Source organism: Azolla caroliniana, unplaced genomic scaffold (genome assembly GCF_043228905.1).
Source record: "Azolla caroliniana isolate FFs.n. ecotype wild unplaced genomic scaffold, voAzoCaro1.0.p SCAF_5, whole genome shotgun sequence".
Lineage (NCBI taxonomy): Eukaryota > Viridiplantae > Streptophyta > Polypodiopsida > Salviniales > Salviniaceae > Azolla > Azolla caroliniana.
In genome coordinates, this window is record NW_028230440.1 from 21,400,130 (window position 1) to 21,415,594 (window position 15,465).

At 39.8% G+C, this 15,465-nt stretch overlaps 1 protein-coding gene, 1 non-coding gene and 1 pseudogene across 2 annotated transcripts; 2 read left to right on the plus strand and 1 right to left on the minus strand.

The window, feature by feature from the left end:
* Window positions 1-15,465, plus strand: part of LOC147864423 (uncharacterized) — a 70,899-nt pseudogene that overhangs the window by 16,817 nt on the left and 38,617 nt on the right.
* On the minus strand, window positions 5,479-7,719 carry LOC147864424 (syntaxin-125-like). The gene has a single exon (XM_087320233.1). The coding sequence runs from the start codon at window positions 7,631-7,633 to the stop codon at window positions 6,611-6,613; it is 1,023 nt and encodes a 340-aa protein (XP_087176359.1). The 5' UTR covers window positions 7,634-7,719; the 3' UTR covers window positions 5,479-6,610.
* Window positions 8,105-8,184, plus strand: TRNAL-CAG (transfer RNA leucine (anticodon CAG)). The gene has a single exon. It is a non-coding gene; the product is annotated as a tRNA-Leu (tRNA).

Genomic DNA, 15,465 nt, shown 5'->3' on the forward strand with positions numbered 1-15,465 from the left:
TATTTATTTCAAAACAAAATAAAATAAAAACTTTGAACTTGAATTCGATACTAAGAATCAAATTGTGATGAAAACACTTTGAACCTGAGTATCGAATTGTGTTGCAATTTGAATTCGTGACATTGTACCAAATTGTACGAAAATCTCTGTTGTTAAATAATTGTGCCGATGGTAATCATTGTGTATGACTTTACATTGACAAAAGTTGGATGTTTAAGGATGTCAACGATAGAAATAATAAAAGAGAAATTACCATGTCTAAAAGGTGTCTCGGATTGAAGGCGAACAAGATTTAGTGCGCATAATTTCGAGACACCATCTGAGTTTAGATGAAGACAATGCTTTGATTGGTACATTTGAAAATGAGAAGGAATAGTCACAATTGTATATAAGCTATAATAGTGACTCTCATGAAAGGAGTGATCATAGTGACGCAAATAACTCTTGAATGTATATTTTGTGCAACAATATGTAATAGATTTAGACAACATTTTATTCAATGATATACAAAAGCTAATTGTTTTGAAATCTTTCACTTTCGATTTCTTTAAGATCTAAACAATTATTAGTTTTCATTTTTCCTTAAAAATACGCAAAGTTACTTTTCGTATTTGGCCAACATTTTCCAATTTTACCAAATGGTGAAATTTTCAGTTTTTTCATCAAGTTTTTGAGAATATGTGATACTAGTATCAAGATGTTTTATGAAATGGCCAAAAAAGCCCCAAAATCAAACAGAATATTCCTTATCCTTCCATTTGTGAACGCGAACATGTTTTTACTGTTTTTGTTAACTATGATATTATCTAGCTAATTATCACAGTGATAAGCATACTCATCAATGCCTTTACTAATATGCATCATATATTCTCGTGAGAATATATGGTGTGAATCATCATGATATTCATGTTAACTCTAAAGGTTAACCCTAAAGACTAGTACTCAATTCCTTACCATTGTAAGCTTTTTAAGCCTCATAGATGAGCATTGACGCCAAAAACTGCATCCAATATTATTCTATTCAAGGGATTAATATTTTTAATTATTATGTATTCGTTGTCGCGAAGTTTGCGCCCGCAGGAGAAATGTAAGTGAGACCACCATAAATTGAATCAGGGAAGATGTCGGTTGTCGAATAGGAATTTCTCTTCAATATGAATTTTATGTGGGCGTCAACTCTTTGGGGTAATTTAGAGTATACATATAGTAATGTGTAAAAGAATGTGCAAGTATGATTTAGTTAAGAAATATATATGTATATGGTTATGTTGAGGAGTATGTATATGATCCGAAATATGTATTTGTATTAATGTAATTGTGTGAGGATGTGTATGAGAGTAAATGTTGTTGTGGAGTTCGTCATTGGTGCATCGTACCATTGGGGCAATGAGCAAGGAGAGTTAATAAAGAAAAGCGAGAGAAACGAGCAAAAAGAAGATATGTAGATAGTGCAAGCTTCAAGTAGCAAACAATATATGATAAAAATATGCTCTATTAAATTGAGAATGCATAACTTTAGTTACCAAATTTACAATATTCCACCATAAGGATAACATTTTATCTCTATTGAACTTCAACTCAAAGCCTTCACTTTGTTTTTGAGAAATGAGAAACCTTCCCAATAAGCTCGCTTGATCTCTTGATTATTATTCATAAATGAATTTTTCTTAATGCCTACCTACTTCAATTTCTTCTCCTTAAATAGGTGTTTCAATAAGAATGCATATCATGTGTCAATGCATGTGTGTGAGAGTGCATGTGATGTGCAATTGCCACTTCATGCATATTTGATGAATGACAACCATGTCGCTCAAGACATAATTACATGTTGCATGACAACCATGTCTTAAGGCAAATGTATAGAGTGTATTTCTTTGTGCATGTTTGAGCATATAAGAAGACGTGATAGAATGGATGATGAAAACATGGGATTCATTTCAACAAAAACAAGATGAGGGTTTCACAACAACTTAAAAAAGGAAACACAAAGCACCTTCAAAAACCTATATTCATGATTATGATATCCAACAATTATAAGCAATGAAAGCATGGAAGTTGTTTCACATAAAAATCAAAGAAAAGTTAAAAGGTATGGATCTTGAGACACATAATTTAACCTCTTTGATGACATTCCTTTAAAAAACTAGTTTTAACATATGTAACATCTCTTGTTACTATGCTGAAGACATAATTTAACCTCTTTGATGACATTCCTTTAAGAAACTAGTTTTAACAAATGTAACATCTCTTGTTACTATGCTGAAGACGGCAACTTACTTGGACATTCTTCATGAGAACTATTATGAGGTCAATGTGTGGGACCATACAGTTGTCTACCCTTTTGTTTGCAAGACTATAGCCGAAAATGGGTGTTTAACTACTCTCAAGCTAGTATTGACGACATAATCAGAATCACATGATTAATGTTAACTATAAACAAAAGAGATTTTATTACACTTAAAGACACTTATGAAAAGAATGGAGAGTCAGGAGAATCATCAACGCCTTTTAGCTTCCATTAAGCCATGTAAACATATTACAACAATTTAAGTTAATACGAAGTCCTAAATAATTGGGCTTAATGAGAAATTATTAAGGAGGGAGGGAAAGGTCTAAGCTCTAGCTCTAGGGGAGAATAAACTTTCAAGCATCACCAAGTTGCCTACTTACATCATGGATCTTGAATTGATAGTGTTGATACTCGACCAAAAGAAGCATGGGAAAAAGGCAAAGGTGTTTGTCATGGATTCAAAATCATGAAGGTAAGATTATGGAAGCTCAAGTGCATGCATTCACATGCCCAATATTTGGCATTTTGTAGGGCCGCAATTTAGACCAAACATGTTCCATCTTATGGAAGGCCCTTGGAGGAGAATAAAGAGGAAGAAGAAACATAAGGAGACTCCAATGTAGGGATCCAAAATGTGGAGGCAATTGGTGATGAAATCTTTCATAATCAACAACATATTGTCCAAGATGTGTATATAGTTGTGGTGACAAGCCTACAACGATGTGTATTTCTTGCCTACCCAACATAAAGTCATTGCACGTCCAACTTAAGAATGAGCCTTACATTACAAGGCTAGTACTTAAAGAGGAAGAGTATTCATTCAAGGTACTTCAAGATTTTGAATACTAGGTGAGATTCTAAGCTACTTTTACATATTTGCATTGTTGTCCTATTGGAAAATACATGTCCCTAGTTTGATGGCTAAAAAGCATGAATGAGCTTAAGATTGAGGCATCAATAATAATATTTGAGCCTAAGGACACTAATCTAACATTTGAAAAATGATAGCAAGCTTACTTGAGTTCAATTTGCCAAGGACAATAGAGACTTAAAGAGTATTGATATAGAAGTTACATGGGCCACACCAACAGTAGATCATGGAGAGGATTTGTCTTGGGGGAGCGAAATGTGGCACCTGATCACTACCACACCAACCATGTTTAGGCACCATGTCCCCTCACCACGACATCTCCACCATGCTAGCCAACTTCAAAGACCATGTCCCCTCAATGATATTCATCTCATACATAATTATAGTTAATGCACTTGATTCTTGTAAAACCATGTTAAGGGTCAAGAAGGATTAACTCACCTCTTGCTTTTAGATCATTATGATGCATATGTAGGAAACCTATAAAGTTTAGTTTTCAATATAGATAGCTTAAACTTTATATGTCTCATAAGCCAATTTCAACCTCTAGTAGGCATTAAATTGGATTATGCCTTCATGCTATCCTTAGGCTATTGTGGCCAATTTCCTAATTCACCAAATTCGTTTTGTTCCTTTCAATATTTCAATAAGAACCCATGCTCTTTAATCCTTTTGTTTGTCCAGGTCTACCTACCAATTTGGAAGGCGTTTCCAATTGCAATTTGTCTGACCTATGACTAGCCATTCTTGAGGTTGGTCTTGTTTTGATTCTACTTGTATGACTAGTGCTTTGCATTACAAGTTGTCACAAAATGGGAAGTATATTGGTCTAGTGCTCGACAATATCATGCATTTGCTCTTTTAATGATCTTGAATAAAACATCCTTTAGTGCACCAAAGGGCATTACTCACGCATGAACTTGGGTCTCACTTGTCAGCATTTTTATCCAATACAAAAATACCCCTAAACAGTGCATTCAAAGCTTTGTAGTGTATCATTGTAATTTTGGAGTGAGACAATTTCTTCAACCCACATACGAAAGGAGTGTCACCATCATTATTCTATTGTCTAGTAACTTGACTTTTGTCGTCTACACTAGTTTGAGCTACATGCCACATTACTAACCTGTTCTTTCCCTTTGCATTTGACTTTTGAATGTGCATTTTGAAGGTCTATATTTATTCTTACCATTTGATAGAAGGAAGGAGGAATGCATTTACCCAAGTGAATTTGTGTATGTAAAAAAACTGTGAAGGCATTACAAGACTAGAGATAAACATAACAATATTTTAGCGTTGTCCCCTAAAACCAATAATGAAGTCAAATGATGGTAATCCACAACAATAATCTGACATGCACCTAAGCTCAATAACAAATCAAGTTCTAATACAAATTCTAAAAGGCATTAGGTAAGATTTCATAATTACTTAATTGTATGTGTATACAACAACATTGGATATGTCAAATAGTTTTTGTCACTCTTAAAAATACTTCAACATATATAATTTTGAATTGACAATCAACAACAATTTGGACTAATCCGAACCAAATTGCATGAAACATAGCTTAAAAACTTAACTATTTAAACAATTCAATTAAGGTCTAAGAAGTTGAAAATGTTTCCATTTGGGTTAGACTTGGGGGTTCAAGGGTTCAATTCAATTGATTTGATTAGACCCTTAATCAGCTAAACCATCTACAAATTAGTTTTGAACTACATGATTTAAGGTTAAGCTTGATATTTTCTCTTTTCTAAATGTAGGATTTAAAGTTTAGGTTTACGATTTTTTTTTCCCAAGTTATGATAAATTTTATGTTTTTTATGCTCTACATTTGGTTAATGGTTTCAACTTTAAGTCATTTAAGAAGTTAAAGAGTTATGACAATATAAAGTATCTAATTGATTATTTAATCAAAAGGTTAACCAGTTTCTTTAAAATATAATTAAGTGTTTGTTAATATAAAATATATCTTTGAAAAAATTGAGTGTCCGATCATCAATAATTTGATCTGCACCGAAAGCAAACCGCAACTTAATGGCTTAATGGTTGGTAAATCTCTCAAACCATTTGGTTAAGATCTTGGAAACCCCTTTTAACGGTTTTGTTTTAATGGTTTCGATTAAAATAGTTTAGATTTAAAGGTTTTGCGATTTGATTCAGCTCAGTTTTAAGTTTCAATTGTTTAAACAGTTTGAGTTTAAGACTCCTAAACCGAACCGAAGCATTACCTATTGCTAATTTGAATATATATCAGCATTTATAAATAACAGCCTATCATACAAAAATGGCTTTGGAAAATGGTGACAAACTCAAAGATTGAACTACAGTTATGCACGATAATAAAATAGCATAATGTGCTGATCTCAACAAAACATACAGAACTTTACCATAAGACTATGGCTAGAAGTAACAGAAATTTATTTATTGTTGCACACAATTATATTACAAGATTGGCGATACAGATCAACAATAAAAACTATTGGCCCAAGACTCAAGTTAGAGACACTTGAAGCTTGACTTCACTCACCAAAAAAATTCTCAAAGATTGATTGCTATTTGTAGCTGCTGGCTTAAAAAAGATGGATTCATATAGTGAGATGGCTTCACCGATTTTATAGATCATAATTATGGTGGTGATGATAACAATGCCATCAAAGATGAAGATGATGGCATTGGTGAAGTTTCGTTAAAATGAGAAAAATACAGATATGAGGAAATATGATAAAATAGTGGTCTGGAGCAAGGAACTTCTTTCTATCACATTTGCAAAGAGCACGAAGAGCATATATGCAAGGCAAGGTCGTATTATTTGAAATAAAAACAAGAAAACATCCAAGTTCACACTCTTGTTTTAGTATTATTGCTAATGTAGGGGATCCCAAGGAATAGTACACATATTATTACTTAAGTTTTTTGTTAAAAAGCCATGAAAAAATGCATATATAATTCTATTGCTAATTGTCATTAGCATATGGGGATCCCCAGGAAATGTATGCATTGCTAAGAGAAATGCTTGGGGATGGTGATATACGAAAACATGCATGCATGTGTCTATATATATGTGTGTGTGTGAAGAATCAAAGATGTAGTAGGCAGCAAAGATGGTAAACCAAGGTGGAGAAGATGAAGTTGCTTGATAAAAACAGCAAAAGAAAACATTGATGTTTGAATAAAATGAAAGGATTGCATGAAATTAAAATGCAGGTCTAAAAAAAATGCATGGAAGTATTGTTGTGAAGATGAGTTAAGCCAGGCCTTTTCTTCTGTTTGGATCCAAACACATTTTTAGTATGTTTTTTCGATTGATGATGCCTTCATGCAGGTTTAGAGCCCCGGGAGGTCTTGGATTCATCAGCATTTCACATTGGTATCAATGTATTTGCATTTGATGTTCCGAATGAATGAACCAAAAGACGGAGAAAAGAAAGGCGCGGAGGAGAAATGAATTACCCGGACGCAGGAGAGATCGGGGGTGGAGGCGGAGGGCTAGCAGTGGTACTACTAGTTGTAGGTGTCGAAGAACTGCTGCTCGGTAGGAATTTAACAAGAAGCGTAGACACGACAATAATGATGATAATCAGTAGGATAATGATGCCGATGCAAGTCCATTTCCTTGTGTTTCTTTGATGCTCTTTCGCAACAACCAGCTGTTCCGTACCCTTCTCTACGAATGAAGAAGCCTTTAGAACCGATGCCTCGATACTGTTCAGCTGTTCTCCCTGGGATTCGACAAGCACCGACATATCCAGAAAGATCTGATGAAGGTCCACCAGGCTCTTTTCCACTTCTTTCACGGCATCGTGCCTCTCCTGTATCTCCTTGATCGCTTCGATGATGTTACCCCGGCCTTGCTCTTGCACCGCCTTCTGCAAGAAGCTCTCGCTCTCTCCCGTGTCGATCATCCGATCCAATGTCTCCTCATCCACTTTCTCACCTGTGATTGTGTAATACCGCCTCTCGATTGTCTCCCGATACTCCGAAACCATAGATTTCCTCAAGGCTTGGAAATCTTGCATTAGGTCTTTCAAAGTGGTTCTTAGGCCATTGGTTATTGACATCCGGGTTCGATCGGTCGAGGTCCCTTCTTCACACCCCGGTATCCTCCGATTGTTCAAATTTGCTCGATCGAGATCCTCGAGCTTCGATTTGATCAGTTTTGTTTCTCTGAGAATCTCTCGGATGTGTTTATCCATCCGATCCCGTAGATCTTTCATGGCTTGAGCTTTTGTGATGGTTTTGCTCTCTTCATTAGCGACTTGAAGAAAGGAGAGAAGCTTTCTTACCTTGTCCATCTCATCTTTGATCTTCTTTACTTCTTCGAAGAAATGGTCGAGATTAGGTGCCGGCCCAGTCCCCGTGCTCATCTCTGTCTCCCTCCCTTCTTCTATGTCGCTCATCTTGTTTCTCTTCAGGTCCACATAACTGCTCCCACTCAGATCTGAGAACTTCTTGGACAGAAGGTTGAACATAGCTACAGAACGATCCAAAAGGACGAAAAAATATCACAGGGCAAGAGTTAGGATTAGGCCTTTTATAGCAAACTGGTGAAACCTATTAGGGTTAGGGTTAGGGTTTGCAAGCCAACAAAAAAATAATTATAAAGACACAGGCAGGAGAGGAAAACAAATCAGAGTAATGTTCCGAAGATTTGGTCTGTAGATAAAAGAGACCATTGACTTTTTCTACTTTGAAAAGTCAAAAAAGTCCAGACTCATGGACCGAATGGCACGGAAACGGGAAATGATCCTGAGGCGAAGGAATTCTTTTACAGTCCAGCTAACTTGTATATGTGTTCCTCTGTATTCGATCAAGTGCGTACATGTTTCGTGCCAAATGTTGGTTGTGTGTGTGTGTGTGAATGCATGTTTGTATTTGGTCATAGGCGTTATGCACACACAGTTCATTAGAATTAGTAATACATATGGACTCTCCAAATCAAAGTCAGGATGGCCGAGCGGTCTAAGGCGCCAGTTTCAGGTAGTGGTCCAAAACGGCGTGGGTTCAAATCCCACTCCTGACACGTTTGCTCCAATTGTCTCATGGGCCAATTTTTAATATATCTTTCTTTCTATGTGCAAATGTCTATGCATATGTCCATGTCGGCGTTATGTGCACACAATTTGTTAGAATTAGCAATACATATCGTTCTAGTGATCAACCCATGGGATGGATATATTTTAAGGTATATCTACCCTTGTTTGTTGTCAATAGTACACATAGAACTAGACATGGCACGAATGCTCGACAATGCTATACTACAACTTGCAAAGAGTTAGTCCATGGTTTTCTCCATAATGCAAAACACCTAGCAGAAAGAATGGCAAATAATCACATGTTGAATTCAAGAGAGTGTGAAAAGACAATTATAGATTATACAATGAGTATGAAATTCAAACTTTGCATGGTACACTATAACAATGTTTCCACATAGCCAATTAAATCAACCACCCAACAAGCATGAGTTTTCCTCGTGCCATTAAATCTAGAGTGTTCACAAGTCCCCCAACTAGTAATTTTCCCTACTGTGTCCTATTTATAGCCATATATTTATCCATCTATGTACCTATGTTTAGGGGCTATATCCACATAGTTTGTGTAGGCATCTACATTTTAATTGTGTAGCAAACCTATCTCTCACCTAATGGGCATGCCATGTTTGGGGCTTTTTAGTTCTTGTAGGTTAGTGAGTTCACATGTTAGCGAGTAAGGAATAGTGTATTAGTGATTCCTCATTTTGCTTAGATAGCAAAATAATTCTTTTACCACTTCCCAATTCATCTTACTAGAATTTTACAACAATATGCTAATCAACCAAATTGGGAACACAATACCAAGTCTAGTGTCTGCCATGGCATACATGAAGCTTCTGCCAATGGATGAGTATGGATCTTTTCGCATTTATTCTCATTCAAATTACATTATATGTCGTCCTCTTCACCCAATCTCTTGCAGAAAAGCTTTGGCATATTGGGAGGCTTGGTTCTATTCATATGGATTTGCTAGAGCCCTTTGGTTATCAACACACCTTGAGATAGGTGAATCTATTGGTTCTTCCCATCCCAAGAGTCAGAACTTTCACAACCCTAATATATGCAATGCCTCTTCTAGGTCCTTCATGTCAAACTTTTGGTTCAACTTCTGCTTCAAAGCCCGAATATCTTTCTTTGATTACCCCGCAATTAGCATACAATCCACATATGGGTTGAGGAGGATTGAACTGTTGTTTGCACTCTTATGTAATGTATCACAAGGAATCCTCTTTGTTGCAAAATAATTGTTTAAACTTCATCGATCAAGTTAACTATTAGTACCATTACAAGGATATTCATTTTCAATTTGTATGAACTCTTCCAGTGCTAACATATAATTTCCTCCTTTCCCAATTATATGTGGTCAACTAGTTATTCCACATGAATTATCTCCTCAAGATCCCATTGCAAGAATGTGATTTTCACATGCATATGGTATAAATTTCGTAGGTCCTCCTTTGTCACAATTGCAAGTCGCATTTCTAACATTGCCAAATTTACCAATGAGGAAAAAATTACTACTACTTGAAATCCTTGTTGTTCATTGGATTCTAGATTCAGGATATTGAATCCTTACTTCAATTAGTAGCTCTATTTATAGAGCAAAATCAACTATTAGCCCTTACCATTTACGCTATGCTAATTATTGTTTTGATCTTGTCCTTGTAGTTTCTCTAATATTCACTTCAAAATTTTCCCCATTTACACCCACTACATCATCACATCCACCTTGTTAGAGTTAAATACTAATGTAAGCATGAGATAAGGAAATATATTAAAAGAAAATAGAGAAAAAAGAGAAACAAGGGTGCCAATCCACCCAACCACCCCCGAGCGAAGGGTCGAGAGGGACTCGATTGGCGTCCCATACCAACATCATGGCATCGAGCCATACATAATACTAACACACTCACTACAAGAGTTTAGTTGCCACAAGGCAGTGTCACGAACATGACAATGGTCATGTCATGATTCGAACTCATGACCTCTTTTGTTATAATCAAGTGGCATGTGTTAACCAACATGTCCAATATACAATCATATACATTATGGCATAATTTCCCCTTGTACTTTTGTTGAGAAACAAGCTCAACAAATGTATGTGTTGCTTATTGAGAAATAAGCTATAGTAGCTATTAGCTATTAGCTAATTAGCTACTAGTGGACATAAAGGTGAAACAACTATTTAGCTATGCACAACTATTTAGCTACAGACAGCTAATTAGCTACATATATAAGTCACTTATATACTTAGGTAAAAAGTAAGTGTAGTAAGAGTAAGAGTGAGAGTAGAGTAGAGAAGAAAGAATAGAAAACAGACGAGAGCAAGTTGAGCTCTGCGTGTAATGAGATAGAAGCTTTTTGGACTGTGCAGAGGTAAGGCTCCTTCTCCTTCCCCTTTTTGTCTTGAGCGCTAAACGATCCCGCACATCACGATCTGTTATGCACACAGAATAGCCATAGTGCCTTCGTAACATGGTATCAAAGCAGAGTTGCTTGTAAAGAAGATTAGAATAGTACAGATCTGAGAAAGGTTGTTTCTCTATTTGCTAATCTGAATAAGAGAGTTGCTTGTTGAAGTAATTGTAACAAAAGCCCTAATTTGGAAGAGAAAATGGCTACAGAAAATGGAAGCCAAATAGTCGCAGAAAAATTAGATAAAAACAATTTCCCGCTATGGAAATTCAGAATGACAAATTTCCTGATGGGAAAAGGATACTAGGATTACATTGAAGGAGACCTAGAAGAGGCTCCAGAGATCCCTGAGGAAAATGCAACTGCTGCATAGATCAAAGCATTTAATGAATGGAATCAAGGGGCAAGGAAAGTATTGCATTGGCTCTCACTTAGCATCTCAAATTCGATGCTTGGACACATACAGGATGTTATGCTTCCAAAAGAAGCTTGGGACAGTTCAGTAAAACTGTTTGCAATGAACACAAAGGCTAGAAAGCTTCAGTTGAAGACTGAGCTAAATACCTTAGAAAAAGGTAAAATTTCAGTGAATGAGTATGCTCTGAAAATAAAGAGGATATGTGAATCACTTGCTTCTATCAATGTGAAGGTAGAAGATGATGATAAGGTGGAAATATGCTTAAGAGGTTTAGGACCTCAATATAAAAGCTTCAAAACATCTATTCTCACAAGGGATAGCATCCTAAGTTTTCCAGATTTGGTTTCAATGCTTGTAGTGGAAGAAAGAAATCAGATGGATGATGTAAAAAAAGGAAACTCTAAGACTGAGGGGCAAGCCCTCTACAATAGTGCTGGAAGAGGCCGAGGAAGAGGCCATGGAAGATTTGGTTCAGCTAGAACCAACAATAACAATCGAGGAAGAGGACAACAAGCTACAAGTGGAAGAAACAACATCTGAGGCAGGGGGAGCAATCGAGATAGAGGTAAGCAAACTTATTTGAATGATGATGGCTGTTGGTATTGTGGAAAACCAGGCCATACATAGGTTGAATGCTATAAAAAGCAAAATGATGGAAAAAGAGGGAAGAGACAACAAAATAATTATGCCTCAACTAGTGAAGACTGTGATAAAGATGGTGCATTTGTGGTGCAACATGAAACAACAGCAATGGCTGAATGTTCACAGAGATGCAATGAAGAGTTTATGTGGTATGTAGATTCTAGGGCATCTAATCATATGACAGGACATAAAAATTGGTTTGAAAGTCTAAGAGAACTAGAGATTCCCGCTTATGTACAAACAGGTGATAACACCACCCATACAATCGAGCATGTTCGAGATATCCCATTGTGGGAAGAAAAAGGAAAAACAAAGTATATGCTGAATGTGATGCATATTCCAAACCTTGCAAAAAATCTGATTTCTGTTGGACAGATAGTGGAGCAAGGAATGCAAGTGAAGTTTAAGCAAAGTGGATGCTTCATAGAGAAAAATGGAAAGCTCATTGCAAAAGGAAAACGACAAGGAAGAATGTTTGTGTTAGATGTGGATATGCCTAAAAAGATTACAACCATGTTTGCTTTTGAGTTCTGCTTCTTTGCCCGCGGCTTGCGCTTGTACCCGGCCCAGTGTTTCGTTCTACTCGTGTATCCTTTGGTCGGCCTGGGCTCTAATCTCGGCCATCTGTTTGGAAGCTTCTTCTTTTAAGCGAGCCATGGCCTCTTGATGCCGTTGTTTGTGTCTCTCGGTCCGCCGTTGTTCTTCTTTAAGCTCCGCTCGGTAATCCCGGAGCGGGGGTTCTGTCTGGGTTGCCACCTCCTTGGGTGGACGAGGGGGTGGTGTCTCGGTCTTCTCCATGGGCGTGGCCGCCTCGGTTGTTGTGCAGGCATTGACCATTTGTAACGAGTCCGTTAGTGTGCTAGCCTGGATCGTCAGGATTGAATCCGTGACGATGCTTTCATCTATCATTGTTATGCGTGGAGGGGTTGGGAGGGCCTCGGTGGTCGTGGCCGGAAGGCTCAAGAGTTGTTGTTCTGGCCGGTTTTGCTCCCAAGCTGCCAGTTTCCGTTTCGCAGCGTGCCATAATTCCGTAGCCACCTTAGCTTGTTTTTGGGTTGTTTTTATCTTTCGGGCCATCTCTTTGGCTGCCCGCGTAGTGCGATCCAAGTCCCTATATGCCTCGATGAGGGCCATGTTCAACTCGGGGACCTTCATGTGGAGGGCGGCCTGTTTTGCCTGCTTCTTCCTCCCTATTTTTTGTAAAGCGTTGTCGTCCTTGGGCTCAATTTCACCTAATAGCGCGCGTTGAATCATTTTTGTTTCGGCGTGCTCTTCCGCCATTCGAGCGGCTGCCACGACTTGGGCTCTGGCGAGGAAGTTGACCAGCTCGAATGTCGTATCGAGGCGTAGGAGCGCACTAAATTCGTATGCCTCCACGGGGAGGTCTTTATAACCAAGGACTTCATCCTCCGAGATCTGCGTTGTCTGCCCATGCTCGATCTTTCCTTGGTTCAGCGATGCCTCCTCAGGGATAATGGCTAGGTTTCTCTGGCTGACAACTAAGGCTTGCTCCTGTTGTGGCTCTTTCTGTTCTGCTGAGGACTCGCGGTTGAGTCGTCTTTTCTTGCTCGGCTGGGTTTGGGGTTCCGGGGCCGGTGGTGTCGTTTCCTCTGCATGCTTCCTTTTCTGGGGTCATGGTGGTGCTGCCTACTGTGTGTTGGGGCGTGGGCTAGGCTCTGGGGGAGTTACAGAGGGACGCAGCGTTGGCTGTCGAATGGTGACATCGTTTGCCGTGTTTTCCTCCGTGGCTATCTCCTCCTCCCATTCTTGGCAGGTCTTGGAAACTGCCCTTTTTTGTTGGGGTTGGGTGGGTGGTGGTGCCGATGCAGGGTTTTGGTCGGCGGTAGGAGGTGAAGGCAGTGTGGGCTCCTCCCATGCTTTGTGGCTGATGGCAACCAATTTCTCTCTCTGCCTTCGTGGTGGTGGTGGGGACGTGAGTGTCCGAGGGGAAGGAAGAGAAGAGGGTGGGTATAGAACCATCAAAAAGTGGGTAAGAACAGACAACATCTTCTTACCTGACTGGAATGAGGCTAAGGCGGCGCGAAGTCCTTCGCCTGTGATGATTCCCCAATCGACTATGTTTCCTTCATACGTGCTGATGATGATGGCTGCCTTGTTCTGCGGCATGCTCGTCGAGTTTGTATGCACGAATGCATACTCCATCAATATACGAGCAATCTCCCCGAAAGCTCTGTTGGGCCCGCCATACGTGCGATATGCCTTCCCTGAGGCTGAGTACTCACCGAAGTACTCTTTCAGCTTCGATGCCGGGGGTATGTCGACCTCATGGTCCCCTCCCCATTGCAGGTCCAAAGCAGCCTGAAGCACATTGTTGGTGATGGCTTCGGGACAAATACGTCTAGCCACTCCTTGGGCATCCGGGTGCGCGGGGGCATCAATGATCTTTAGGTGACCGCCCATTCCTCGTTCCTGGAGCTAGGCGCGGGTTTCTGTTGAAGCGGTAAGAGGCATGGTGGAAATGGAGACGGGGTTTGACTGTGTGGAAGAGTGAGGAAGAGTGATGAGGCGAGGGCGAGACAGAGGAGGAGCAACAGGAAGGGGAAGCTCGGCAGAGGGGCTATGAGAGCGAAAGAGGGCCTGAGAGCAAGAGTGTTTAGAGCGATGAGAGCAAGAAGGGGCTTCTAAGCTTGAGAGTGATGGAGGTTGGGAGCGATATTGAACTTCTGTGTATGTGCTGCGTTTTGGAAACGGTTTTAGTAACTTACTCCTAGGGTTTTGTGCCCGAAGCGAATCCTGAAGATTCCGAGTCGTGGGTGCCATTATAAGTGACTAGTGCCACGTGTCCTGAAGGTGAGTGGGGTGCTTCGAGTGCTTTGCATGTGCTTGAATAGGTACTAAATGAGAGGTGGCTAGGGGTGCTCCTAAATTGTGGGTGCCTAGGTGGGTGGTGTAGGTGTAACTAATCGACGGCTAAACTATGGTTAATCCTACCTACTTTATTAATTTCAAAAAGGTGGGTGAGTCCTTATTAAGGGGGACACGTGGCCTCCTCCGTGGTGGTCTCCCGAAACTCGTTTGTGTCGTGTGGCTCGGTAAACGGGTTGGGTGGTGTAGTGCCTCGATATGGTCGAAGTCGGAAACCATTGGCCCAGCTTTTGACAGTGTCGCCGGCGAGTGTGCCGAGCTAGAACATCCTGTTGAACTCATCGATAATCCAGAATGGACCGGTCCACCGAAATATTAATTTTCCCGGCATTGACCCGAGTCGTGTTTGAAAAAGAAGAACCGGTTTGCCGATGGTGAGCTCCTTCTCCAGCCCGTTTCGATGTCGATCCACGAAAGCCTTGCGTTGTCGTTGTCATTGTTCGAGCTGTGCCATACTCTCTATCCTGTCTTCGCCGAGTTCGAGGAGTTGTTCCAGCCGGTATTGCTCGGATTGGGCCTCGGGGAGCCGTGCTTTGACTTGAACTCGGAGGCTCAGGACTTGGAACTCGACGGACATTACGGCTTCTAACCCGAACGCCATTCGAAAGGGGGTTGATTGGATGCTTGTTTTGAAAGTCGTACGATACGCCCACAGCGCGCTCTGGAGTTTGTCATCCCAATCGGTCTTGTTTTCATTGACGATCTTCTTCAGTATGGTTTGGAGGATTTTATTGGTCGATTCCACCAAGCCGTTCGCCTGCGGGTAGTATGGTGTGCTTTTCTTGTGCACCACCGCGTAGTGGTGTGTAAGCTCACGTATTATATGATTGATGAAGTGCCCACCTTGGTCACTAACGAGCTCAATTGGGCATCAGTAACGGCACCAAAGATGCTCATACATGAATTTAGA

Coding starts and splice junctions, on each gene's coding strand:
- LOC147864424 (XM_087320233.1), bottom strand. CDS start 7,633: ATGTTCAACCTTCTGTCCAAGAAGTTCTCAGATCTGAGTGGGAGCAGT.